The sequence below is a fragment of the Vigna umbellata genome, chromosome 3 (assembly GCF_029865625.1).
Source record: "Vigna umbellata cultivar VRB3 chromosome 3, Vumbellata_1.0, whole genome shotgun sequence".
Taxonomy (NCBI): domain Eukaryota; kingdom Viridiplantae; phylum Streptophyta; class Magnoliopsida; order Fabales; family Fabaceae; genus Vigna; species Vigna umbellata.
Window position 1 is genome coordinate 49,912,794 of NC_142167.1, and position 27,541 is coordinate 49,940,334.

Here is a 27,541-nt window from a genome sequence, read left to right on the forward strand (position 1 = left end):
TGAAAACATTTTTATCTTCTATTTTATAATTTATTATTTTTATAAAAGGATAAACACATAAGATAATAAAGAGCACAAAAACATATATGTAGAAAGCGAGCAAATAAAAATAATTTATGTATTTATTTAGTAAAATAAATAATTAAATAACTTTTATAATTTTCAAAATAATTAAATAACTTCTATTCTTAGAAATAATGGTTACATAATTTTTTTTATTTTCATAAAATTATATATATATATATATATATTTCAAATGTCTTATTTTTCTATATTTTAACTAATTGTTTATAAAATAATAAAATTGTAAAAATAATAAAACTTTATATATTTTAATGTACTAAAAAGTATGAATATGCATTGTTCTCGTTAGTGAAGATATACTGCATACAAATCAAATAAAATCAAACCAAACATACATTATCTTTATATATAAGGTAGAAGTTTACGTAAGTATTTAAATTTCTGTCACATTATAACATCTATGAGTTCAAGATAAAAACCCTATTAAACAACCAATATTGTATTGATTTTGATTTATTAGATATATGTATTGAAGTTTTTTTTATTTGTCAAAAAGAAAAAAAATGTTTGAATTTGTACTTGTATAAAAAAATCAAAACTTAGCAAAAAAAAAAAAAAGCTCTTATAATTTCGTAATTGAAAAACAGAAGGGAAAGATGATTCAAAAAACACAAGAATTCAAAGGTCTCGGGTTCTGAGAAACTCCTTTGGCCCTTGTCCTCCTCGGAAGCTTTAGGGTTTTCAGAGCTTCATATATATATTTTTTTTCTCAACGCTTACTTGCCATTGGCCATAAGTGGCATTTCCAAGATAAAACGAACCGCTATTTGACTCTGTTCTACGATTCCACAGAGTATAACAATCGATTACTTCTCACTTCCGTTTCAGTGAACCGAAACTTTGAAAAATATCGACATTACTGCGCGACACGGTATGGTGTTTTGTTCTTCTGTCTCTGGATTTTGTCTCTAGGGTTTTGTTGACAAATTTTGACATGCCATTTTTAGCATTTCTATTTATTTATTTTTATTTCGAGAAATATTTTGGATGAACTGAGCTGAGGGTAATGATTTTTTTTTTTATATAATTTTGTTAATTCCGTAATAATTAGTTCAGAAATTCCATTACTTTTCCTTCACTTTTTTGTTGTTGAATAATGTATACTTTAAATTATGCTAGCTTGACAATTTAGTAGTATTTTTTAACAATTTGATTTTAACTGTAGGGCTAGAAATTTTGAGAGGAAAAGAAAATGTCCATTGCTGATGAGCCGCTATATCCCATAGCAGTGCTTATAGACGAACTGAAAAATGATGACATTCAGCTGCGATTGAACTCGATACGGAAGTTATCTACGATTGCCCGGGCTCTTGGGGAGGAGCGAACGCGTAGGGAGTTGATACCCTTTTTGGGTGAGAATAATGATGATGATGATGAGGTACTTCTTGCAATGGCTGAAGAGTTGGGGGTGTTTGTTCCTTTTGTCGGCGGAGTGGAACATGCTCATGTGTTGCTCCCACCTTTGGAGACGCTTTGCACTGTTGAGGAAACTTGTGTGAGAGATAAAGCTGTCGAATCACTTTGTAGGATTGGATCACAGATGAGGGAAAGTGATTTGGTTGAATATTTCATTCCTTTGGTGAAGGTCAGATTATACTGTTCCATAGATATGAATGCCTTTGTCATTACCATTTGTTGAACTATGTATTGATTGATTGTACTTTATAGTTTCGTAAGTAAAGATTTTCCTTGTTTTTGCATTGTTCCAGTGCCTATTATTCTGATTATGACATTCATTTAGTTTTCTTGGATTTTAACTGTTTCCTGTTAAGTAAACTTGTGAAACCAAAAAGGCTGTTGATTAATGTACCCGTGTTAAACTATTTGTTAGAATAATAAGAAGGTTGCTACAAACCCTTGCCATGTTGGGGTTTTGGGAAGGTTAGAGTTATTACGAGTCTACTGTAGGCTGCCCCTTAATGTGAACTTGGTGAGGCTGATTCCACAACTTGAAGTTTTAACCAGGCAGTTAAATGGCTGCAACTCTAACTGTTGCACCGAAGCCGAACTTGTGTTAGAATATCTAGAAAGTATCTCATTATATTGATATTGTATCATAGAATATATTTCAGTATGATAGATAATCTCTTAATTATTTTGTGATATTGTGTATATGTATCTTGATTAGTTTCCTTATTTGATTTGATTAGGAGTTGGAGTCTAGTACCAGTATAAATAGGGTTGATTTTGATTTCTCTACCAAAATTCTATTAGTTTTCAATGACTTGCACCATATCTTACTTATATTGATCTGCTGCATTTGCGTCAATATCTAACACTCTACTGGCATTAATTGGTTGTATGTTTCTTAAAGCATATTCATGAGTAATGATGTATTGTATAGTTACTGTTCAATGTCCTGTCATTTTTTTAATCTTGTTTCAGAGGTTGGCAGCAGGTGAATGGTTCACTGCTCGAGTGTCTTCATGTGGGCTATTTCACATTGCTTACCCTATTGCACCGGAAATGTCAAAGACAGAGTTAAGATCAATATACAATCTGTTGTGTCAAGATGACATGCCTATGGTTAGAAGATCTGCTGCATCAAATCTTGGAAAGTTTGCTGCAACTGTTGAATACACTCATTTGAAGGCTGACACTATGTCAATTTTTGAGGATCTCACTAAGGATGGTAGTTGAATACACATTTTTCATTCTATATGGATTGATTTGTTTTGTAGATTCAATAATAAATTTTCTTCAGTGCGAGTGGACCTTTTAAATATTTAATTTAACTCTAAAACATGGTTCAGATCAAGATTCTGTTAGATTGTTGGCGGTGGAGGGTTGTGCTGCACTTGGGAAGCTGCTGGAGCCACAAGATTGTGTCACACATATACTACCGGTTATTGTCAACTTCTCACAGGTGCATTTTTAAGAGTGAACTATACAAGTAATGAAGTATTTTTTTTTTTCTATTATACTCGAAACTATGTGCTTAACCTAGTGATGTTAAGTTTCTATGATTTATGCTACAAATTTTCTTTGGATTTTTTGCGACCGAGGATACAAATAAGAAAGATTTTTATAACTAGGATGAAAAGAACAATGAATAGGATATTCTCCTAATATATATGATATTTGAAAGAATGTGTAGGCAATAAGTGTTGGAAGTCTCACATCGACTAGGATAAAACTAATTTATAATATATAAGTGGATGCAAACCTCATCTTACAAGTCAATTTTGTGGGGTTGCGTTATGCTTAAAGTCCACTTCTTAACATGGTATCAGAGCTATGTTAGAGCCTATCCTAGCGATATTTGTTGTTTGTTGGGCATGTTGTTGTACCCATTATCGGGCCACTATCGGACCACCCATTAATGTCTAGTCTGACGCTTGAGATGTGTATATCTCGGCGTAGGGGGTGTGTTAGAAATCCCACATCGACTAGAGAGAAGGCCAATTTATAGTATCTCTATTAAAATGACAATCAATCTCAATATGTTTGGCCCTTTCATGAAATATGAAGACCATTTTCATTGTCACACGTAAGTGTCATTTGAGTGACCTCTCCAAATTGCAAATAGCCATTGAGGAATGCATTATTGACATCTAATTGATAAAGAGTGCCAAAAGAGGTCGACAAACAACTAAGAATAGTTGTGGAGAATATTATTGGAAAGCGGTGGACTATTGCGAAACATTAACTATGATGACTATTGAATGAACACAGAAATCATAAAGACATATTATTGAATGAGAAGGCTTACTTCTCCTCTTACATTAGCATTACATTTATAAGGGAAATAAAGTAACTACCCATTTCCTTTCCAACTCACTTTGGTTGGAACACAACTCACACACACAGCTCATACTGACAGCACACACACAACTCACACTAATCATTCTAACAATAATTCTAACACTCCCCCTCAAGCTGGAGCATACAAATTGTATGTACCAAGCTTGGAACTAATGAATTCAATTCTAGGTCCTCTTAAGGACTTAGTTAACATATCTGCAAGTTGATCATTTGACCCAACAAACTCAGTACAAATTTCTTTGGACAACAATTTTTCCCGAACAAAATGGCAGTCAATTTCTATATGTTTGGTCCTCTCGTGAAACACTGGGTTTGATGCAATGTGGAGAGCAGCTTGATTATCGCAATACATCTTCATGGTTTGAATGTTACAGAAGTTGAGTTCTTGAAGAAATTGCTTCACCCATATAAGTTCACTTGTTAGTGATGCCATAGCCCTATATTCAGCTTCAGCTGTTGATCGGGCTACTACATTTTGTTTCTTACTCTTCCATGAAATGATATTTCCCCCAAGGAGAACACAATATCCAGTAGTAGACCGTCTATCAATAGGCGAGCCTGCCCAATCTGCATCACAGTATCCAGAGACTTGAATGCTTCCTTTATCTTCATATAACAACCCTTGTCCAGGAGCCTTTTTTAGGTATCTTAGAATACGAATGATAGCATTCCAATGGCCAAGACATGGAGCCTGCATGAATTGACTGACCACTCCAACTGCAAAAGATAGATCCGGTCTTGTAATAGTGAGATAAATCAGTTTTCCAACAAGTCTTCTGTATCTTTCTGGATCGGAGAACAAATCACCTTCGCTTGAAGCTAATTTTTGATTTGGGTCCATAGGACTGTCTATTGGTCTACAATCAATCATTCCTGTCTCTTGTAATATATCAAGAGCATATTTCCTCTGAGAGACTACAATTCCATCTTTTGACCGAGCTACTTCAATGCCCAAGAAGTATTTGAGGCTTCCAAGATCTTTGGTTTGGAAATGTTTGCATAAGTGTTTCTTTAGTTGAGATATTCCAACAACATCATTTCCTGTGATGACTATATCATCAACATATACTATTAGATAAACACATTTCCCAAGAGATGTAGTACAATAAAAAACTGAATGATCTGCTTCACTTCGTTTCAAGCCAAATTGTTGAACAATAGAGCTGAATTTTCCAAACCAAGCACGTGGTGATTGCTTGAGACCATATAGAGAGCGATGCAATTTGCATACCATTCCACACTCCCCCTGAGCAACAAACCCTGGAGGTTGCTCCATATAAACTTCGTCCTCAAGATCACCATGAAGGAAGGCATTTTTTATATCGAGTTGATGAAGTGGCCAGTGACGAATAGCTGCCATTGCAAAGAATAGACGAATAGTAGTCATCTTGGCCACAGGAGAGAAAGTCTCACAATAATCTATGCCATAAACTTGAGTGTATCCTTTGGCAACTAAACGAGCTTTGAGACGATCAATGTTGCCGTTTGAATCAACTTTAACTGTATACACCCATCGACAACCAACTGCCTTTTTATCCTGTGGAAGAGGTACCAACTCCCAAGTTTTATTTTGTTCGAGAGCTTGGATTTCTTCAATCATTGCCTCTCGCCAACCAGGATGAGCAAGTGCTTCTTCCATATTTTTAGGTATATCAACTGAAGACACTGAAGATATAAGTGCACAATAGGAAGGAGATAATCTGTGATAACTAAGAAAGTTATAGATTGGGTGTGGGTTGCGAGTGGAACGAGTACCTTTCCGAAGAGCAATGGGCCAACCTGAATCATCTTCGGGAGTCGTGGGAGTAAGTGACGGTGAGGAAGAATCTGAAGGAGAGGATTCACCATTTTCTGGATGTTCTACCTGTGTAACATTGGGAGATGATGGTTCAGGGGAACTGGGACGCTGAGTTGTAGACACAGGAGGAATATTTGACGCAATCATGGGAAGAGGAAGGACCTGTTGGATACCCTCAATCTCTTGTTCAGATGAAGTGAAGTAGGGAGTTTGTTCAAAAAAGGTAACATTTGCAGACATAAAGTACTTTTTAGTTTCAGGAGAGTAACACCTATAACCTTTTTGAAGCCGTGAATATCCCAAGAAGACACATTTGATTGCACGAGCAGAAAGTTTATCTAGTCCAGGAGACATGTCATGAACAAAACATACGCAACCAAAGATTCGAGGAGAGGTGTGAAAGAGAGGTTGGTTTGGAAAAAGAATGGAAAAAGGAGTTTTATGATTAAGAGAAGAAGAGGGCATCCTATTAATAAGATAACATGCAGTTAAAATGGCATCGCCCCAGTGATGAGTGGGAATATGGGCACTAAGCAAAAGAGTACGGGCAGTTTCAATCAAGTGTCGGTTTTTTCTTTCTGCTATACCATTTTGTTGTGGTGTATGAGGACAAGTAGACTGATGTAGGATACCATGAGAGTTTAAAAGTGCAGAGAAATTGTAAGAGAAGTATTCTTTGGCATTGTCACTTCTTAGAATTTTGATAACTTGGCCAAATTGATTTTTGATTTCATTTAAAAAGGAGGTAAAGATGGATAACAATTCAGAACGATCTTTCATAAGATAAACCCAAGTACATCTTGAATATTCATCAATGAAAGTAACAAAATACCGAAAACCAAAGGACGAGACACGACTAGGTCCCCAAATATCAGAATGGATGATGGAAAAACTAGAATCACACGTTGTTTGTGACTTTTTAGGAAAGGAAGACCTAACGTGTTTTCCGAGTTGACATGACTCACATTCTAAACTATTGACATTACCAAGTTCAGGGAACATTTTTTTTAATTTTAACAAATGAGGATGACCAAACCGATCGTGTAACAGTTTAGGAGTAGGAGCTGCAACACATGACACATGGGGATGAGATCCAAAATGGTATAATCCTCCTGCTTCATATCCTTCTCCAATCCGTTTCCCTGTCCCACGCTCCTGTATAACAAAGGAGTTGTTATCAAAGGTTATTGAACAATTTAATGATTTGGTTAACTGACTCAAGGAAATCAAATTGAAAGGACAGTTAGGAACTAATAGAACAGATTGGAGATTTAAGGATGGAGACAGGGAGACATGACCAATGCCCTTTGATGAGACTTTTGAACCATTTGCAAGGGTTATTAAATGAGATTTTTCTTGAAAAGAAAGGGTTGAGAACAAAGAGGTATTACCGGAGATATGATCAGAAGCACCCGAATCAATTACCCATGAAGTTTGATCTTTGGGAGATTGAGAAATGCACGCTGTACTTGAAGATGTTTGTGCCATGCTATTGGATTTTAACCGTAGGTACTCCTGATATTCATCTTCAGTAAATTTTGAATCTGAAGGGTTAGACTGAGAGATATTAGCGGTTTTTGGAGGAAAACCATGCAATAAGTAGCAATTCTCTTGGGTATGACCCATCCTTTTGCAATATGTGCACGGACCTCGCCCTCGACCTCCACGTCCTCCACGTCCTCCTCCTCTAGTACCGCGTCCTCTTCCGCGGGCGATAATCATGGCAAATTGCTCTACTGCCCCAAAAGTTTCTTGAGGGTGTGGCATCGGAACCCGAAGAAGACGTGTGGTCAAGGATTCCATGGAGGGAACTTCATGACTGGTTAGAAGTTGATCTCGGATATGAGCAAGGTCGGGATGCAGAGCTCGTAGAATCATTACCATATAATACTTGTCTAACTTTGTTTTGATATCTTCAGAAGATCCTGCTTCTAAAAACATCCGCAATTCTTCAGTAGCGGATTGGGCTTCAGCCATAAAGGATACCATATCATGATTCTCCATTTTAAGGGATGCAAGTTTATTCGCCGTGTCATACAGACGTTGAATGTCATTGGCATAAATGCTTTGAGCTTTCTTCCAAAAAGAGTGACATGTCTTGAAAGCTCTAAGGGATATGAAGATTTGTGGTTCTACGGATTGCCACAACAAAGCACACAGTTGGAAATCTGCTTGTTTCCATTGATCTGCTTTTTCAGCTGGTACGTGTTCCATCTTGCTCAAGATGATCATAACATCCGTGGCCAAGAAACCACATTTCAACAGCAGCGGACCAAGATAAATAATTTTTCCCATTCAGTTTTTCAGAAGTGATATTGGGACTTCCTGATAATGAGATAATGCTGCCAGTTGCCATTGCACGGTGTCTATGAATCTGAACTCTAAGAAAAACAAAGGAAGGCAGCAGCGACAAACTGCAGTGAGAAAGAGAAAATGAAGCCTTTTGTATACCCAACTCAGAAAAGGCTGTAATGGCTGCTATGGAGGGACATAACAGAGAGAGGAAGGTCCGGCGAGTCTACTGGAAGTAGCACGAAGTGATTCCGACGTCGGAACGGCGGCGCGTGAACAGTACGCGCCCAAGCTCAGCTGGAGAAAGGTGGCGCGTGGAGGCGCGTGGAGAGGATGCTTGGACTGATTCCGGCGGGGTTATTTGTCGCTTGGAGAGGCGCTCCAGATCTGCTGGTCGCCGGACGAAACTGGGTTGATCGACGGCGGACGGCTGCGGACGACGGCGGACGGCAGAGAAAGGTGGCGATATGTGGTGATGGGTGTGCCAAACAGTGAATAAAGTTTGAGAAAAAAGAGGTTGCTATATGATTATGGTAGATGATGAGGGACAATGGTGGAGCTATATCTGATAGCTTAACTGAGAAAAGAAAAAACCAGAGCGGGATCGACCCGCTCTGATACCATATTGAATGAACACAGAAATCATAAAGACATCTTATTGAATGAGAAGGCTTACTTCTCCTCTTACATTAGCATTACATTTATAAGGGAAATAAAGTAACTACCCATTTCCTTTCCAACTCACTTTGGTTGGAACACAACTCACACACACAGCTCATACTGACAGCACACACACACAACTCACACTAATCATTCTAACAATAATTCTAACAATGACTTTGACAAAGAAGATTACCATCAGTAGTGGATGACGACCAACAGTTGCACAACGACAAACTGCAGGGACTAGATTGCCATTAGTAATTGATGGGGACCTACAATGGCGACAGTGACAAATTACAGGGACTAGATTGCCATCAGTAACAAATGGTGGCCTACAGTGGCTGGAAGCAATAGATTGTAGGGACTATATTGGACCACATAAAAAGACTCCCCCTCATTGGCGAACGACGAAAATGATGACTCGTCGATGATAAACAATGAAAGTGGAGATGTGGCTCTTCTAAAGAATGGTGTCCTTTATTCATCAAAGCACCTGGAAATAGACTCCTCCCACGGGGAATGTTGGTGGATAGAGGTAGCGAACGGTGTTAGGAAATTCTTAGGGTGGTCGGTTGAGACGATCAAAACCGTGTTGTTATTGGTCAAAATTGGAAATCTATCGGTGGCAACAATAGATAACAACAACACTAACAGCGGCAAGTGTAGTGGCAGAGGCGACAAATTTTTTTCTCTCAAAAGAACTTAGCTCTATTACCATGTTGAATATAGTAGTAACTATGTATGAGATTAATCTCTCTTGTGTTGAATATACACATAGGGTCTATTTATAATAGAAGAAATATAGGCTAAACCTAAAATACAAATAAGAAATAATAACAAACTAACTAAAGATAATATATCTATCTAAAATAATAATATATCTAACAGAAACTAACATAGATCAGATTGGGTATATTTGAAAATGCATGCTCACCTATAAGCATCTATGCCTACAGGGTACCCAAAGCTGTCAGTGCACTATTACGACCCTTACCTTGTCCTCAAACACGTGGGAACAATGGTTTATTGACTGCAACTTCCTTATACCTCTTGCATACATCTAGTTTTCCATGTTTCTCAATTAAAATTAGCTTTTGGGACTCATTAGGCTGAGAAAGAATTGCCCGATGAACTTCAAGGGCAAACTTCGGTTTATTTTCTCCGTCACTTTTTGGGTAGCAGGATTGTAAAACATCAAGATGAACCAATACAAGTGTTGGTGCAATGGCAAGAGGGAGGACCGGAAGCGTCTTCATGGAAAGATGTTTCCACAATACGTGATCGGTTTCCAAAGTTCAACCTTGAGGACAAGGTTGTTCCAGCTCTAGTGGATAATTATAGACGGGAACAAGGATAGGGTTTACAATATATACCGTAGAAAGAAATTTAAGAATAATTGTAGTTAGCTGTTATGGGACAGAATTTTGTAAACTTTTTATATATAGTCTTATCCCTTGAGGTGGGATTGTAGTTTTGTTAACTGGAAATGCTGTGAAAGGAAGATTGTTTGCTTTGTAAACATATGTTGAATAGATTAATTGGGGAACAATCAGTTTTAAAGGGTTCTATCTATGCGTTCTTGGTGATGTTTCTGTTTTCTGATCAAGGCGTGGATCAGTTTTCACCAAACAGAGCCTCCATTTTTATTTCATTAATGCACCTTTGATCTGATTTGATCCTAAACAGGATAAGTCGTGGCGTGTGCGATACATGGTTGCAAATCAATTGTATGAGCTTTGTGAAGCTATAGGCCCTGAACCTACCAGGTATTGTTTCATCCGAGTAGTAAACATGCTGCATATCTATCATATAATTTGTTTATATATTGTGTCAATATATTGTATAGTGATCTGTTTTTAATTAGTTGTAGGGCTGTAGCAGTCATGCTAATGCTTTAAAACCTTAAATGTCAAAACTTGTGATTCCTATACTGGTTTCCTCATATTTACTAATGTCGATATTCAATGTCCTATTGTTTTCTATTTATGTTTCTCAAGTTTATTTCTTATTACTATTATTTTGTATAGAACGGAATTGGTCCCTGCTTATGTGCGGTTGCTTCGAGACAATGAAGCTGAAGTACGGATTGCAGCTGCAGGGAAAGTGACCAAGTTTTGCAGGATTTTAAATCCGGATCTCTCAATTCAGCATATTCTTCCTTGTGTGAAGGTGTGCCTTTTGTTTTGGTCTTGAAATTCATTATTATAAAATTTATATTTATAGGATAAATTACACTGCAACAACTTTTGCAGGAACTGGCATCGGATTCTTCACAGCATGTTCGCTCTGCTTTGGCTTCAGTGATAATGGGAATGGCTCCGGTGTTAGGAAAGGTATGGTTATCAAACGTCATTTTTACATTTATTTTGTTCTTAGCTTTGCAAAAAATCCTATCCATATCGTTCATGCTTAAATATATGGTTGCTTGTCCTTCAAGTTAATAGGTTTTTCTTTTGGTACCTAGCGGCAAGATACTGAAGTCTACTTTTTTATGTTTCCCTTTCCTTTTGTTTAAGATGAAGGGTAGACATCATTTAGTGTGAATTACCCGATTGTGATGTATGGGCCTAAAACAACTATGTACTGAAATATCCCTTTTCTAAATATGTAATTTTATCTTTTGCAAGTTAGTTTGGTGATATAAATGTTTTGGACTTTATTTACATGTGCAATAGTTAACTAGAATCATCCTTTAGGAGGCATTGGTTTTGTTAAGAAATGTACTTTAAGTCTAACTCAATCTTACAAAATCAGCTTATAAGATGAGATATGCATCCATTTATATATTCTAAATTGGTTTTATCTCTAGTTGATTTGAAACTTCAAACACACCTCCTCATGTCGAGGTATATACAATTGACTCAACAAACATCAAATGTAATTAGGATATGGTTCTAACCTTTTGGAGAATTAAGAGAAAGAAACTCTCTTTTTCATATTATTATCTTCACACTAAACACATACTTATACAATAATGAAAAACAGTAATCAACAATAAACAGTAAACAATAGGCTCCTACAGAGCCTATATCTAAAAACATATTACATTTCAACACTCCCCCTCAAGCTGGAGCATATAAGTCATATGCCCCAAGCTTGGAACATATGAATTGAATTCTAGGCCCCCTTAGAGATTTGGTCAACATGTCTCCGAGTTGTTCATTAGAATTGACAAATTCAGTAACCAGTTCCTTTGACAACAACTTCTCTCTGATAAAATGACAGTCAATTTCTATGTGTTTCGTCCTCTCATGAAACACAGGATTGGAGGAAATGTGTAGAGCTGCTTGATTGTCACAGTACAATTTCATTTGCTCATTTTCACAAAACTTCAATTCTTGAAGAAGTTGTTTAATCCACACAAGTTCACATGTAGTCAGAGCCATAGATCGGTATTCAGCTTCAGCACTAGATCGAGCAACAACGTTTTGTTTCTTACTTTTCCAAGATACAAGGTTCCCACCAAGTAAAACACAATATCCTGTAGTAGATCTTCGATCAATTGGACTACCAGCCCAATCTGCATCACAATATCCTTCGATCCGAGTGTTTCCCTTGTTCTCATACAATAGTCCCTGTCCTGAACTTCCTTTTATGTATCTGAGAATGCGAAGTACTGCATTCCAATGATCAACATGTGGATTTTGCATAAATTGACTCACAACTCCAACTGGATAAGAAAGATCAGGTCTTGTTGTTATGGTAAGATAAATGAGTTTTCCAACTAGTCTTCTATATCTCTCTGGGTCTGAGAAAGGTTCACCCTGATCTGTCATTAACTTTTGATTTGGGTCCATGGGATTGTCAATGGGCTTGCAATTTGTCAGACCTGTTTCCTCTAAAATGTCAAGAGCATATTTCCTTTGTGAAATAATGACACCTTCTTTTGACTGTGCCACTTCAATACCAAGAAAATATTTTAGACGACCCAGATCTTTAGTTTGAAAGTGATTGAACAAATGATTCTTTAACTGATTAATTCTAGTGATGTCATTCCCTGTAATAACAATATCATCAACATACACCATGAGATAAACACATTTGTCAGGAGAATAGTGACCATAAAACACTGAATGATCCGCCTCACAACGTTTCAGTCCAAATTTTTGCACCACCTGACTAAATTTACCAAACCAAGCTCGAGGTGATTGCTTTAAGCCATAAAGGGAACGACGCAACTTACAAACTAATCCAGACTCCCCCTGAGCAACAAATCCAGGAGGTTGCTCCATGTATATCTCCTCTTCCAGATCACCATGAAGGAAGGCATTTTTAATGTCTAACTGATAAAGAGGCCAATGACGAATGGCAGCCATAGCAAGAAAAATACGAACGGTACTGGTTTTAGCCACAGGAGAAAAAGTATCACAATAGTCTTGGCCATAAACTTGAGTATAGCCCTTAGCTACCAGTCGAGCTTTAAGGCGATCAATTTTACTAGTAGGACCAACTTTAACAGTATAAATCCATCTACAACCAACAGGCTTCTTATCAGGAGAAAGAGGGACAAGATCCCAAGTGCCATTGTGTTCAAGTGCCTTCATCTCATCAACCATGGCTTGTCGCCATCCAGAATGAACAAGTGCCTCATGAATATTATTAGGAACCTTAGTCGATGATAATGAGGAAACAAAGGAGAAATATGTAGGAGACAAGTTATGATAACTCACAAAATTATAAATAGGATATGGATTGCGAGTAGAACGAATACCTTTACGGAGGGCAATGGGCCAGTTATCATCTGAATCAGTAGAAGGTGAAGATGATGAAGGATCCATGGTTTGAGGATCTGATGCAGAAGGATCTGAGTCTCGAGGATCGTCAGTGTTAGGAGTTCGAGATTGGGTTCGACATTGATATGTGATAAGAGGTGGAGGAACAATGTTATTTGGATTTTGATTTTGAGGTACAGAATCAGGAATAATTAGAGGATCACATGTTGGTAAAGGAAACATTTGCTGAACAGAGGAACGATCCTCCATGGAGGAAGAAGAAAAAGGTGTATCCTCAAAGAATGTGACATCAGCTGACATATAATATCTCTTTGTGGAGGGAGAATAACATCTATACCCTTTCTGAAGACGAGAGTATCCTAAGAAAACACACTTGATAGCTTTTGCTGAGAGCTTATCAAGACCTGGAGAAACATTATGAACAAAACACATACACCCAAATACACGTGGGGAAACATGGTATAAAGTGTCGTTGGGAAAAATGACAGAGTGAGGAATTTTATTATTAAGAGAGGAAGAAGGCATCCTATTGATAAGAAAACAGGCAGTGAGGACTGCATTGCCCCAATGATGTACAGGAACATTAGTATTCAACATTAAGGAACGTGCAGTTTCAATGAGATGTCTATTCTTTCTTTCTGCCATGCCATTTTGTTGTGGAGTGTGAGGACAGGTTGACTGGTGTAAAATTCCTTGGGAAGATAAGAATGAAGAAAATGCTAGAGAGAAGTATTCCTTAGCATTATCACTTCGAAGAATTTTAATTGTCTTCCCAAATTGGTTCTTAATTTCAATAAAAAAGGACTTGAATATGGACAAAAGTTCAGATCTCTCTTTCATTAAATATTGGGAGAGAGAAAACCCTAGGTATCAATTACACCCACTGAAACAGGGAAGTAAGGTCAGATATAGGCTCAGGAGAGTGAGGCGAGCGGAACCCTAGATGCGCGGTGAAATTCCGACCAGCGTAGGGCGGCGCGTGAACAGTACGCGCGCGAGATCTGGCGGGCTGCGGGGCGATGCAGGGACGGCGACCACCAGGGTTGGGTCGCGCTCACGGAGGCGCACAAAACCCCTAAATTTTCCTGAGAAAATGGGGTACCGGCGGCAACGGCGACGACGGCGAAAACGGCGGCGACGGCGGCGGCTGGTGGTTGATGGCGTCTACAGAAGAGAGCCCCGATGCTTGGCTCTGATACCATTTTGGAGAATTAAGAGAAAGAGACTCTCTTTTTCATATTATTATCTTCACACTAAACACATACTTATACAATAATGAAAAACAGTAATCAACAATAAATAGTAAACAATAGGCTCCTACAGAGCCTATATCTAAAAACATATTACATTTCAACATAACCCATAACTCTAATATCATGTAATGAAGTAAACTTTAAGGTTAACTCAAGCTAACAAAACCAACTTTATAAGTTTGAGTTAGGCTTAAAGTCTACTTCTTAACATGATATCAGAATTATGGGTTAGAGCCATATCCTAATGAAATTTGATGTTTGTTGAGTCTATTGTATATACTTCGACGTGAGGAGGGTGTGTTTGAAAATTTCCAACAACTAGAGATAAGCCCAATTTAACGTGTATAAGTGGATGCAAACTTCACTTTATAAGTTGGTTTTGTGAGGTTAAGTTTGGCTTAAAGTTCATTTTTTAACCGGTTTCAAGATGTTACAAGAATACTACGACCAAGAGTCTTCTTTCTTTTTAAATTTTAAGAATGTCTATGTATGATTTAATCTTTCACAAAATTATAATGTTTCGAGGAAAAAGTGGGAGTGGAAAAAGAAATTCTTATGTTCTTATTACGTATTAACTTTCGATATACTCAAGACAAAACAACATATGTACTCCCTACCATGGGCTTGAAATCTAGCATAACATGAATATGCTACTTCATGGGAATCAACAACAGAGTTTAGTGCACTCTATACGCATAGTGGCCAACAACATTGCCAAATGTGTAAGGTAACTGTTAGAATATTGGTTTATGGGTGAGTGTGTATGAGCTGTGTGTGAGTGTGTATGAGTGTGTATGAGTTGTGTGTGAGTTGTATTAAGTGGGTTACAACTAGAGAGCACTCTCTCTAGTTCTATAAATGTAAGCTTAAGAGTAGAAATGAAATAAGTCTTTGAGAAACATTTTTTTCTCTCTTTTAGATCTCAAGTTGGTATCAGAGCGGGTTCATCCTGCTCTGGTTTCCGTGTGTTGTTCACCAGCACGGTCACTGCTGGTCGCACCTGTCCGGTGCCGTTCGTCGTTGTCTGCGGCTGTCTCGCCACTATTTGCAGCTGTCAACTGCAATTTCAAGTTTTTCAACTTGGCCGCCATCCTGGTATCTGTCCGCTACCGTCTGCCGCTATCCGCGCCATCCGCCGACCGCCGCCGACCGCCGCCGTCCGCCGCCGTCCGCCGCCACTGTTCCGTCCGGCGACCACTGGATCTGGTTCGCCTCTTCACGCGACAGCCAACCACGCCGGTGGGTTCGCCTGATTCTCCTCCACGCTCCGTCACGCGCCACCTCTTTGCGCGCTGCGAATAGGCGCGTGCTGTCCACGCGCCGCCCTCTGCTCACCAGAAAGTTTCCGCGCCACCTCCATAGCCGTCGCCCTCAGCTCCTCTGTCCATTTTGACCCTCAAAATCTTACTTTGGTGGGTCCAGAAGCTCCCTTTTAAGAAAACCTTAAGAAACCCTCTAGGGTTTTCTGGTCCTTCACGGATTTTCTGATTTCCTCTCCTGTTTTTATCAAAGAATGGCATCTGGAAGTGTTCTTTCTTTCTCTGGAAGTCCCTCAATCACTTCCGAAAAGCTAAATGGAAAGAATTATATGTCTTGGTCTGCTGCTGTAGAAATGTGGTTCCTTGGTCAAGGACGTTATGACCACCTTGAGCAGGATGGGAGTCAAGTACCTTCTGACATAGCTGAACAATGGAAACAAGCTGATTTTCAATTGTGTGCCCTCTTGTGGCAATCTGTGGAACCCCGACTTTTGATATCTCTTAGAGCCTTCAAGACATGTCACACTTTTTGGAAGAAAGCTCAAAGCATTTATGCTAATGATATTCAACGTCTCTATGATACCGCAAACAAGCTCGCCTGTCTCAAAATGACAGACCATGATATGGTCTCCTTCATGACTGAAGCCCAAACAGCTGTGGAAGAATTGAGAATGTTCTTGGAAGTGGAATCTTCGGAAGATATCAAAAAGAAGCTTGACAAGTATTATATGGTGATGATCCTCCGTGCTTTGCATCCAGATTTGAATCACATCAGAGATCAACTTCTGACAAGTCATGAAGTCCCTTCTATGGAAGCCTTAACCACACGTCTTCTTCGTGTTCCTGTGCCTCAGTCTCAGGAAGCTCATGAAACAATAGCACCATCTCTCATGGTTGCCACGCGAGGAAGAGGAGGACGTGGAACTAGAGGAGGAGGACGTGGAAGTCGGGGAAATCAACAGTGCTCTTACTGTAAGAGGATGGGTCACATCCGAGAAAACTGCTACTCCTTGCATGGCTTTCCTTCAAAAACTGCCAATATATCTCAGGCTGAAACTTCCACTTCCAACTCCAAGTTTACTGAGGAAGAGTATCAAGAGTATCTGCGCTTAAAGTCTAACAGCTTGGCACAATCATCTCAGTCCTCAAGTACGTCCACAGCTTGCATTTCTCAATCCATGGCAGGTCCAAATTCATGGGTAATTGACTCGGGTGCTTCTGATCACATTTCTGGTAATACCTCATTGTTCTCAAATCTTTCCCTTCAAGAAAAACCTCATTTCATTACCCTTGCAAATGGCTCTAAAACTTGTTCAAAGGGAGTCGGTCAAGTTTCCCTGTCTCCTTCTCTAACTCTGAAATCCGTTCTTTTTGTACCTAACTGTCCATTCAATTTAATTTCCCTAAGTCAGTTAACCAAAATACTAAATTGTTCAATAACGTTTGATTCAAAATCTTTTGTTATACAGGAGCGTGGCTCGGGGAGACAGATTGGAGAAGGATATGAAGCTGGAGGTTTATACCATTTTGGATTTCGTCCACGGGTATCTTGTGTTGCTGCTCTTCCCCCTAAAGTGTTACATGATCGGTTTGGCCATCCTAACTTGTCAAAATTAAAAAAGATGTGTCCTGAACTTAGTGGTCTTCAGACCTTAGAATGTGAGTCCTGTCAACTAGGAAAACATGTTAGATCTGTCTTCCCTAAAAGATCTCAATCAATGTGTACTTCTAGTTTTTCTATTATTCATTCTGATGTCTGGGGACCTAGTCGCGTCTCTTCTTTTGGTTTTCGGTATTTTGTTACATTTATTGATGAGTATTCTAGATGTACTTGGGTTTATCTGATGAAAGATCGCTCTGAATTGTTACCCATTTTCACATCCTTTTTGAATGAAATCAAGAACCAATTTGGTCAAGTAATTAAAGTCTTAAGAAGTGATAACGCTAAAGAGTATTTCTCATCAACTTTTTCTTCACTTCTTAGCTCCCATGGTATTTTACATCAGTCCACTTGTCCTCATACACCCCAACAAAATGGTATAGCCGAAAGAAAAAATAGACACTTGGTTGAAACGGCTCGTACCCTTTTGCTTGGTGCTCATATTCCTGTTCATCACTGGGGGGATGCCATCTTAACTGCATGTTTTCTTATTAATAGGATGCCCTCCTCCTCTCTCAATAATAAAGTTCCTTTCTCCATTCTCTTTCCCAATGACCCTCTCTTTCACACCTCTCCTCGAGTCTTTGGTTGTGTTTGTTTTGTTCACGACATGTCTCCGGGGCTCGACAAGCTCTCGGCTCGTGCGATCAAATGTGTCTTTTTGGGCTATTCTCGACTTCAAAAAGGGTATCGATGTTACTCTCCTGAAACCAAAAAGTACTACATGTCTGCTAATGTTACCTTCTTTGAACAGACACCTTTCTTCTCTCCATCTGTTCAAGATGTTCACATCCTCCACCAAGTACTCCCTCTTCCAGTGGTTGAGTCTAATATCTCCAATACCTCTGTCAATCCAAGTCATACCCAAGGTCCTCCCGAACCTTCCTCTCCACATACTGATATCCTTGGACACAATACCCCGATGGATAATCCTCTTCCAGAAAATGGTGGATCTCCTTCTTCAGATTCTTCTCTGTCACCATCTCCTGTCACGCCTCCTGGTGAAGATGATTCTGGTTGGCCCATTGCTCTCAGAAAAGGTACTCGTTCCACTCGAAACCCTCATCCCATTTATAATTTTCTTAGTTATCACAGAGTGTCGCCCTCTTTTTATTCACTTTTATACTCAGTATCTTCTGTGGTTATTCCTAAAAGTGTGAAAGAAGCACTTGATCATCCTGGATGGCGACAAGCAATGATTGAAGAAATGCAGGCTCTTGACCACAGTCATACTTGGGAGCTTGTGCCACTTCCCCCAGGCAAAAAGGCTGTTGGTTGTCGATGGGTATATGCAATTAAAGTCGGTCCTAATGGTGACATTGATAGACTCAAAGCTCGACTGGTTGCAAAAGGGTACACTCAGGTTTATGGTCTTGATTATTGTGATACCTTTTCTCCCGTGGCAAAGATGACTACCATTCGATTGTTCTTTGCAATGGCAGCCATTCGTCATTGGCAACTTCATCAATTGGATATCAAAAATGCCTTTCTCCATGGTGATCTTGAGGAAGAAGTTTATATGGAGCAACCTCCTGGGTTTGTTGCTCAGGGGGAGTCTGGTATGGTTTGTAAATTGAACCGATCTCTATATGGGCTCAAGCAATCACCACGTGCATGGTTTGGAAAGTTTAGCTCCATTGTTCAAAAATTTGGGCTAAAACGCAGTGAAGCAGATCATTCAGTCTTTTATTATCATTCGTCTCCAGGGAAATGTGTTTACTTGATAGTATATGTTGATGATATAGTTATTACAGGAAATGATACTGCTGGAATATCTCAATTGAAGGAGTATTTGTGTAGACATTTCCAAACCAAGGATCTTGGGAGCCTCAAATACTTCCTAGGCATTGAAGTAGCTCAGTCAAAAGATGGAGTTGTAATCTCCCAAAGGAAGTATGCTCTGGATATTTTGCAAGAAACAGGCATGATTGATTGTAGACCGGTTGATAGCCCTATGGATCCAAATCAAAAATTAACAACAGAAGAAGGTGAGTTATTCTCCGACCCAGAGAGATATAGGAGGCTAGTTGGAAAACTAATCTATCTTACTATTACAAGGCCGGATCTATCTTTTGCAGTTGGAGTGGTTAGTCAGTTCATGCAAGCTCCATGTGTTGGCCATTGGAATGCTATCATTCGCATTCTAAGGTATCTAAAAAAGGCTCCTGGGCAAGGGCTGTTATACGAAGAAAAAGGAAGCCTTCAGGTATCAGGATATTGTGATGCTGATTGGGCAGGTTCTCCTATTGATAGACGATCTACTACTGGATATTGTGTTTTCCTTGGAGGAAACATTATCTCATGGAAAAGTAAGAAACAAAATGTAGTGGCTCGATCAACAGCTGAAGCTGAATATAGGGCAATGGCTTCATTAACATGTGAACTTATATGGGTGAAGCAGTTCCTTCAAGAACTTAACTTCTGTGACATCCAGAGTATGAAGATGTATTGTGATAACCAAACTGCTCTTCACATTGCATCAAATCCAGTGTTTCACGAGAGAACCAAACATATAGAAATTGACTGTCATTTTGTTCGGGAAAAATTATTGTCAAAAGAAATATGTACTGAGTTTGTTGGATCAAATGACCAACTTGCAGATATGTTGACTAAGTCATTAAGGGGACCTCGGATTGAGTTTATTTGTTCCAAGCTTGGCACATACAATTTGTATGCTCCAGCTTGAGGGGGAGTGTTAGAATATTGGTTTATGGGTGAGTGTGTATGAGCTGTGTGTGAGTGTGTATGAGTGTGTATGAGTTGTGTGTGAGTTGTATTAAGTGGGTTACAACTAGAGAGCACTCTCTCTAGTTCTATAAATGTAAGCTTAAGAGTAGAAATGAAATAAGTCTTTGAGAAACATTTTTTTCTCTCTTTTAGATCTCAAGTGTAACTTGTGAGAGTTAAAACCTATCTAATGTTTTCTGTTTCATGTTTGAATTGTGTTTGGCATACCATTGCTCAATATTTATAATATTTATTTTATGAACTATCTATTGTATGTTTTGTACTTGGCTGGTTATTTTGTGGTATTTGTTGGAAATCTCGCATCGACTAGAGATAAAGCTAATTTAGAGTATATGTGAGTGCATACCTCACTTTACAAGTCAGTTTTGTTAGGTTGAGTTCAACTTAAAGTTTACTTTTTAACATGGTATCAGAGCCATGGATTAAAGCCTATCCTAGCGAGATTTGTGTTTGTTGGATATATCATTCCACCCACTATTGGGTCGCTATCCGACTACCTATTAATGTCTAGTCCTATGCACGAGATGTATATACCTTAGCATGAGGGGATTGTGTTAGAAGTTCCACCTCGACTAGAGATAAAATCAATTTAAAGTATACATGTGATTATATACCTCATCATACAAGCTGGTTTTGTAAAGTTGTGTTAGGCTTAAAGTCCACTTTTTAACGGTATCCAACTTCTAATATTTTTTTGGAGAGTTATATTAGTTATACTGTGTTATGACTTAATACTTTTAATTCTACTACTAGGGCTGTTACAATGTTGTTTAACCCTTCTCCCAAAACTTTGAAGAAACTATCCCTGACTATCTGTTTTTTTTTTCCTTAATTGCAGGATGCAACAATTGAGCAACTTCTTCCTATTTTCCTTTCCCTTTTGAAGGACGAATTTCCTGATGTGCGCCTAAATATCATAAGCAAGCTTGATCAAGTGAATCAGGTTTGTAATGTATCTGTGATTTCTATTTGCAAATTGCTTTATAACTTTTGGCAACCTTATTTCCTTTTTATTTTTTGAATAATGCTGCTAATTCTATACCGGAGCATATAATCTTCTTATACCACCTTCTATATAATATACATGCAAAATTAAAGTCATAACGAAATCTAAATTTGCAATGATATGTTGATCAAATCTTTGTTGCAGGTGATTGGAATTGATTTATTATCTCAATCTTTGTTACCAGCCATTGTTGAGCTTGCTGAGGATAGGCATTGGAGGGTTCGACTTGCAATAATAGAATATATACCCTTATTGGCGAGTCAATTGGGTGTTGGTTTTTTTGATGATAAGCTTGGTGCTCTTTGCATGCAGTGGTTGCAGGACAAGGTTTGTGGACTCCATTTGATAGTTTGTGCATACTCTGATTTTCTATTACTATTGTCATTAACCTCCTTATTGTATATGGTAGGTTCATTCAATCCGTGAGGCAGCAGCTAACAACTTGAAGCGCCTAGCTGAAGAATTTGGTCCTGAGTGGGCTATGCAAAACATAATTCCACAGGTTCGTATCTTGGCTTTAAATTCTTATTTTAGGACAATACACTATGCCATATGAATGTATGTGTATTGGGTGGGGGGCGATGTTCTTGTTTCCTCAACTTGACATTCCTATCCTTTTATTGCTTCATACTTTGATGGGTACATTTTATTTTTTTTATAATGTGATGAAATTTTAGAAAGTTATGCGCAACCATACCATGAATTGCGAATGAACAAGGAATAGTTTTATGGCCCACTACCAAGATAACACTGGCTATTTGGGCACACATCTAGGTCACATTTAATGGTTCAAAACCAATGTTATCAAAATCAATTTTTCTCCAAACTAAACAAATAGGATTGGGTTGGGTCAGTATACAATTTGGTGCTTCTAAACTGAACCAAGGATATATGACTATGGGTTAACAGAATAATTTCTTTAGATAGGTTTTGTATTGAAATATGCAATGTTATTTTATTAATATTTTCGTTTTGTATGTACCCAACTTTAGGGTTTGTGTTTTAGGCAATTGTGTTACCTTCTTTTGTATCCTATATATGTGCAAGAACATAGACACTGTATTTCTATCCATCCTATTTGTTCAAGTTGGTATAGAGTGGGGCTACTATCTCACTTTATTTTCTTCATTGTCTCCATCATCATGGTTTGCCAATGCAGTGCTGCTGTCTGAGACTATTTTTTGATAAACAAAGCTAGGGTTTAAATGTGCCTCAAGGAGTGCAACCTAATCGTGGTGGTCACACAACCAGCCAATCATTCACATGCCGATCTATGTGCTTCTTGTTTGTGGTGTGTTTCTTCCATGCCTTGTCTTGCTGGCGTAGGAACACTTCTTTTTGACTCGCTGAACTCTCCTATCCCCATTTCTGACTTCATTTTTTCTATTCCAACCCACCACCCATGTTGGGGCACGTGCTCAGTTTTAGGGTTTCTGTTATTTGTTCTTAAGTTTCGTCACTTTTCTGAGGTGGTTTCAATAGGCTCTACTCCTTTCTTTTTGGCTACTCTGACCATTACAAGTTCAAGGCTCAATTGGAAGTATTATTCATCTTGGTTTGCTTCGTTGGAATTATGGTTCCTTGGTCAAGGATACCATGACCACTTAAAAACTGAACTCAGCTCTATTCCTGATGCAATCAGATCTCAATGGCAAAAGATCGGCTTCTAACTATGTGCTGTTTTAAGGTAGTTAGTTGAGCCCGACGTTTTAAAGATGCTCCAATCCCTCAAAACATGTTTCACTTTTTGGAAGAATGCACAGGACGTTTTTGCCAATTATATCAGATGTCTATTTGATGAAACTCAAAGCTTCTCATGTGTCTAAATATGTGAAATCAAATCTAAAATCTTTATGAAGAGTACCAAGAAATTGTGGTATATGAGTCTGAGAAATCAATCAATCAAGGTCAGTCCTCTTCAATGACAAGTGTGTCAACTACATGAATTTCTCGATACCTCTTGTACTTCATTTTCCTAGATTTCTTACCCCAAAATTCCTCATCTTGTTACTATTGCCAATGGATCCAAAGTGGCTTCTCAAGGAGTTGGCCCCCTTCACTAAATTTGAATTCTGATGTTCTGATAAGGGCATTCCGGATTGTTGTATGAGAACATGGGAAACATCAAATCTTAAAGGTATTGCGATGTAGATTGGGTTGGTTGTCCCATTGACAAGAGATCTACCACATGATAATATATATTCCTTAGAGGGAGCCTCATATCTTGGAAAAGTAAGAATAAGAGTGTTGGTGCTCATAGAAGTTGAGTATAGATCTATGGTCCTTGTTATATGTGAACTTGTGTGGATTAAGCAATTCCTTCGAGAGTTGAAATTTTTGAAAATAAGCTGATAAAGTTATATTGTGAAAACCAAAAAACTCTTCATATTGCCTCCAATCTGGTATTTTATGAGAGAACTAACATTCAGGGATTGGTTGTCATTTTGTTAGGGAGAAGTTGTTGTCCAAAGATTGTTACTGTATTTGTCTGTTCTAGTGAACAACTTGCAGACATTCTGACTAAATCTGTAAGAGGACATAGGATTCAGTTTGTATGTTCGAAGCTTTGTGAATATGATCTATATGCTCTAATCTGAGGAGAGTGTTGAAATGTAATGTTATTTTATTAATATTTCCTTTTGTATGTACCCCACTTTATTGTTAGGATTTTAGGCAAGTGTCTTGCCTCATTTTGTATCTTATATATACTTACATAAATAAGAAACACAACATTGCAAGAACACTGTTTTTCTATCCATCCTATTTGTTTCAAGTGTTTTTAAGTTGAACAATTGGATTTGTGGTTTATTTCAGTCCAAGCTTTTTTCTGTTCTCTGTTAAGTCCTTTTTTTACAGTTCCAGAGTAACTCCATATCAAGTTGTTGAGTTTCTCCTCTCCCTTTCCTATGGTCTACAATGCATATTATGATATTCACTTTTAATATAGTATACACTTTACGTTTTTAGTAGATCTACCAAGTGTATCGTACAAGTAATGGGTTTTGGCATGTGTGAAACAGGTTCTGGATATGATTAGTAATCCGCATTATTTGTACCGAATGACCGTACTTCAATCCATCTCTCTGCTTGCTCCTGTAATGGGACCTGAAATCACTTGTTCAAAATTATTGCCTGTTGTTATTACTGCATCTAAAGACAGGTATTCTAGCTTTTTAAGCGTGGTTATGGTGTTGGGTAATGTTACTACTATCTTTTTAACTGCTCCCTGTTTTATCCCCTATAGAGTACCCAACATTAAGTTCAATGTGGCAAAGGTCTTGGAATCACTCTTCCCCATAGTGGATCAATCTGTAAGCAGCTAAGCATCTCATACTTCTATTGTAGTATAATTATAAACCTTACTGTGCTTTCTGTTTCTATATCTGTGTTCGTTCTTTTTTGTTTTTTGCTTTATTCTGTGAACATAATTTTCATTTAGGTTGTGGAAAAGTCTATCCGACCTAGTCTGGTTGAGCTCAGTGAGGATCCCGATGTTGATGTAAGATTTTTTTCCAATCAAGCACTTCAGGCTATTGATCATGTCATGATGTCTAGCTAGGCTGCATTCTTTACCACGCATTAGATGGAAGCCTTTTGTGGAGATGTTAATGTTTCCACCTATCGGCATTCTTGTGTTCTACTTGGGTTCTTCTCAGCGATAGTTAAGTGGTTTTGTGAGCTACATCCTAGTCAACAACGATTGATATGGTTTTGTTCCCTTGTATAATTTTATGCTGATTGTATCATTACTAGGTTCCTTTTGTTTTTGTTTTTGTCGTCAGAGATTAAATTGCTGGTCCTGTGACTGCTAAAATAGGACTCTATATAGGTTAAGTTAAGTGTGATCAAATCTTAGCTTGTAAAACTGTATTTTCTGTTAGTTAATTATCTATTTTTGCAAAGAGCAAAAATGGCTCATTGTCCCTAACCTCACCGTGTTTTCTAAAATCATACAACGGATGAAAATGCTCTGTAACACAATTTTATGCCCTATTGGCTAACCCAAAATAGTTCCTTTTTGGATCATAACCCTTTATGTCTGCAGTTATTTTTACTCGATTCCTACCAAATGTTGGGGTTATTTAGAATTCATACTATTTTTTTAACAGACTAGGACTAAAAATATAAATGCAACGTTATCAAATTCGAAAATATGGCTATTTTTTACATGTGAAAAGAAATTAACTTATTCAGACTGTCTAACTAATAGCATAAAGACCAAGAAAGTTTATTAACTAGTGCTTCAATTTATGTATTAAGTCATGTAAATACTTAAACTGGTGATTGTATTTTAATTAGACCATAAATTTTTAATGGTTAGATTAGAAATTTCTTGTATCATGGATAAAAAGGGTATGTAAATGTAAAATTATTTGTTTAAATAGACGAAAATTAAAGTTTATTTTTCAAATTATATTAATATGTAAATATTTTGATAGCTTTTTATTGTTTAATTCTAATGAAAAGGTTATAAAGGTGTAATTTGTTTTCATACAGAGAAAATACAGTATCGAAATTTTGATGGTGGAGAAGATTATAAATGTTAAGTTTAATGAAGGCTTGCATATTGATAATAAATTTTGATTTGACATATTTACAAATTAAAGATCGAGATGAAACACAAACTTCAGACAATGCTCTAAACTTTATGATGTGCTCTAGATGGAAGGATAAGATCATTGAAAAATAACCTCTGATATGCTTATATGTCTCAAATCAAACCAAGGAATACAGGTAAAACTTTTCAGACAATGACTACATCGTAGTTATGCAGAAAGAGCCCAACTATTTCACTGGAAACATCTAGACTCTAGTTCACCAACTTGAACAGAAGAGTATGATTGGGACTAAACGAGTTTACATAAGCAAGTTAGATGAATTAGGTGATATGAAACAAAGTTATTGCATAAATTAGTTCTTATTAAATCTATATAAAAGGTTAGTAAAATAAAAATAATAAAAAAGATAAAGATAAGTAAAATAACAAAAGATAGAAAAAAATAAAATTATAAAAAATGATTTAAAAGATAAAAAAAATGGTAAAAAAATAGGTTGAGTTTATTACCTTTTCAAAATAGAATTTATCATTAGTTATTTAAGATTATTATTCAATTAATTAATTTCTTAGATTTTCAAACAATCATTGTAAATTCTCAATTAATTTGTCGGTGTTCTTATTATCAACCAAAGTGTATTCTCGATTAAAAGCAAGAACTTTGTAGATTAGTGATAGTTAATTTAACTAAAGTACATTCTCAATTAAATATTACTATGCCTAATCATGTCTATTTTGTTACCTCTTATATCAAGTGAAAGTTAATTAACCAAAGTACATTCTTGATTAATTCTTGTTAAAGATTTTAACATTAATCAAAGTACATCCTCAATTGGTAGCAAAACCCATTCAATGATGAAAGTTTCTAACTTTAATCAAAGTAAATTCTCATGTAAAATTAAAAATCCTTAGACTCATATGATTGATATGTTATGTAGATTTAACACCATGCTTACTAGCTATAATGTAAAAATCATTACTTTTACTTGATTAAGAAGCAAAAGACATAAATAAAAATAAATCAGAACAAGAATAAAAAGAACAAACAAGTTTATTCATTTAACCTCATAATCCAATTAAAAAATTACAACAGAATCAACCCAGAGGCTTATCGCTCCATGAAATGTTGAAATAAATGAAAATAGAATAAGAGAGGGTGGAGAACATGAGAGAAGAGAGAGATGACGAAATTTCAAACCCTTAAAGGGTTCCTGAACACTTCTAATGTGTTTCTTTAAGTCTCTTTATATAGAAATTGGATTGAGCTTTGTTTGAGGTTTTTCTATTGTTGTAATATTCTTTATGATAATGTAATCTCTTCCAATTATCTTCAAGATATATTTGAACGTTGTGGAGATATAAAAATATTAAATAAGATATTTGCTAGATTAAAAAAAGATTTGGCAAATATTATCTTTTGATATTTATTAATATAGTTAAATAAGGAAATTATTTAACAATATCAAACAAATTATCTTAAGATATATTTTACCAAATTATTTTTAATCATAAACCTTTATCAATTATCAAAGCCCTTTTAGTAGTAAAAATAGAGAAAACCACAAGATCCAATTTTTGTTGTTTGTTTCCTTTTCTTGGCTTAGCCAACTTTTTTCACTTTTTCATACTATGCTTTGATTGAGTTCTTGTGATCTCTATTATTTGTTATTCTTCGATTTATTTTTAAGGTGTCATGAAACTTTAATTAATTTATTTTCACATCTC

General features: G+C 37.1%; 3 protein-coding genes and 1 pseudogene across 4 annotated transcripts; 3 read left to right on the top strand and 1 right to left on the bottom strand.

Annotated features, from left to right (window-relative positions):
* Nucleotides 1–667: 667 nt before the first annotated feature.
* On the top strand, nucleotides 668–25,189 carry LOC124834703 (uncharacterized). 2 transcript variants are annotated; one of them, XM_088110920.1, is made up of 13 exons: nucleotides 670–955; nucleotides 1,250–1,669; nucleotides 2,470–2,716; nucleotides 2,838–2,950; nucleotides 10,289–10,368; nucleotides 10,630–10,771; nucleotides 10,855–10,935; nucleotides 21,094–21,198; nucleotides 21,406–21,588; nucleotides 21,671–21,763; nucleotides 24,282–24,421; nucleotides 24,506–24,572; nucleotides 24,701–25,189. In XM_088110920.1, exons 2-13 carry the CDS (start codon nucleotides 1,277–1,279, stop codon nucleotides 24,818–24,820), a joined length of 1,764 nt encoding a protein of 587 aa, XP_087967046.1. In that variant the 5' UTR covers nucleotides 670–955; nucleotides 1,250–1,276; the 3' UTR covers nucleotides 24,821–25,189. The 2 variants fall into 2 exon arrangements, with proteins under 2 accessions (XP_087967044.1, XP_087967046.1); XM_088110918.1 differs by having other exon boundaries at nucleotides 668–955; nucleotides 24,282–24,572.
* Nucleotides 5,866–9,368, bottom strand: LOC148202834 (uncharacterized). The gene is made up of 2 exons (XM_088110921.1): nucleotides 7,039–9,368; nucleotides 5,866–6,802 (listed from the first exon to the last, which is right to left on the bottom strand). Exons 1-2 carry the CDS (start codon nucleotides 7,940–7,942, stop codon nucleotides 6,765–6,767), a joined length of 942 nt encoding a protein of 313 aa, XP_087967047.1. The 5' UTR covers nucleotides 7,943–9,368; the 3' UTR covers nucleotides 5,866–6,764.
* LOC148202835 (uncharacterized) lies at nucleotides 16,102–17,473 on the top strand. The gene is made up of 2 exons (XM_088108237.1): nucleotides 16,102–17,080; nucleotides 17,317–17,473. The coding sequence occupies exons 1-2, from the start codon at nucleotides 16,102–16,104 to the stop codon at nucleotides 17,352–17,354; spliced, it is 1,017 nt and encodes a 338-aa protein (XP_087964363.1). The 3' UTR covers nucleotides 17,355–17,473.
* Nucleotides 19,223–21,085, top strand: LOC148202836 (secreted RxLR effector protein 161 pseudogene; annotated as a pseudogene).
* Nucleotides 25,190–27,541: the final 2,352 nt, after the last annotated feature.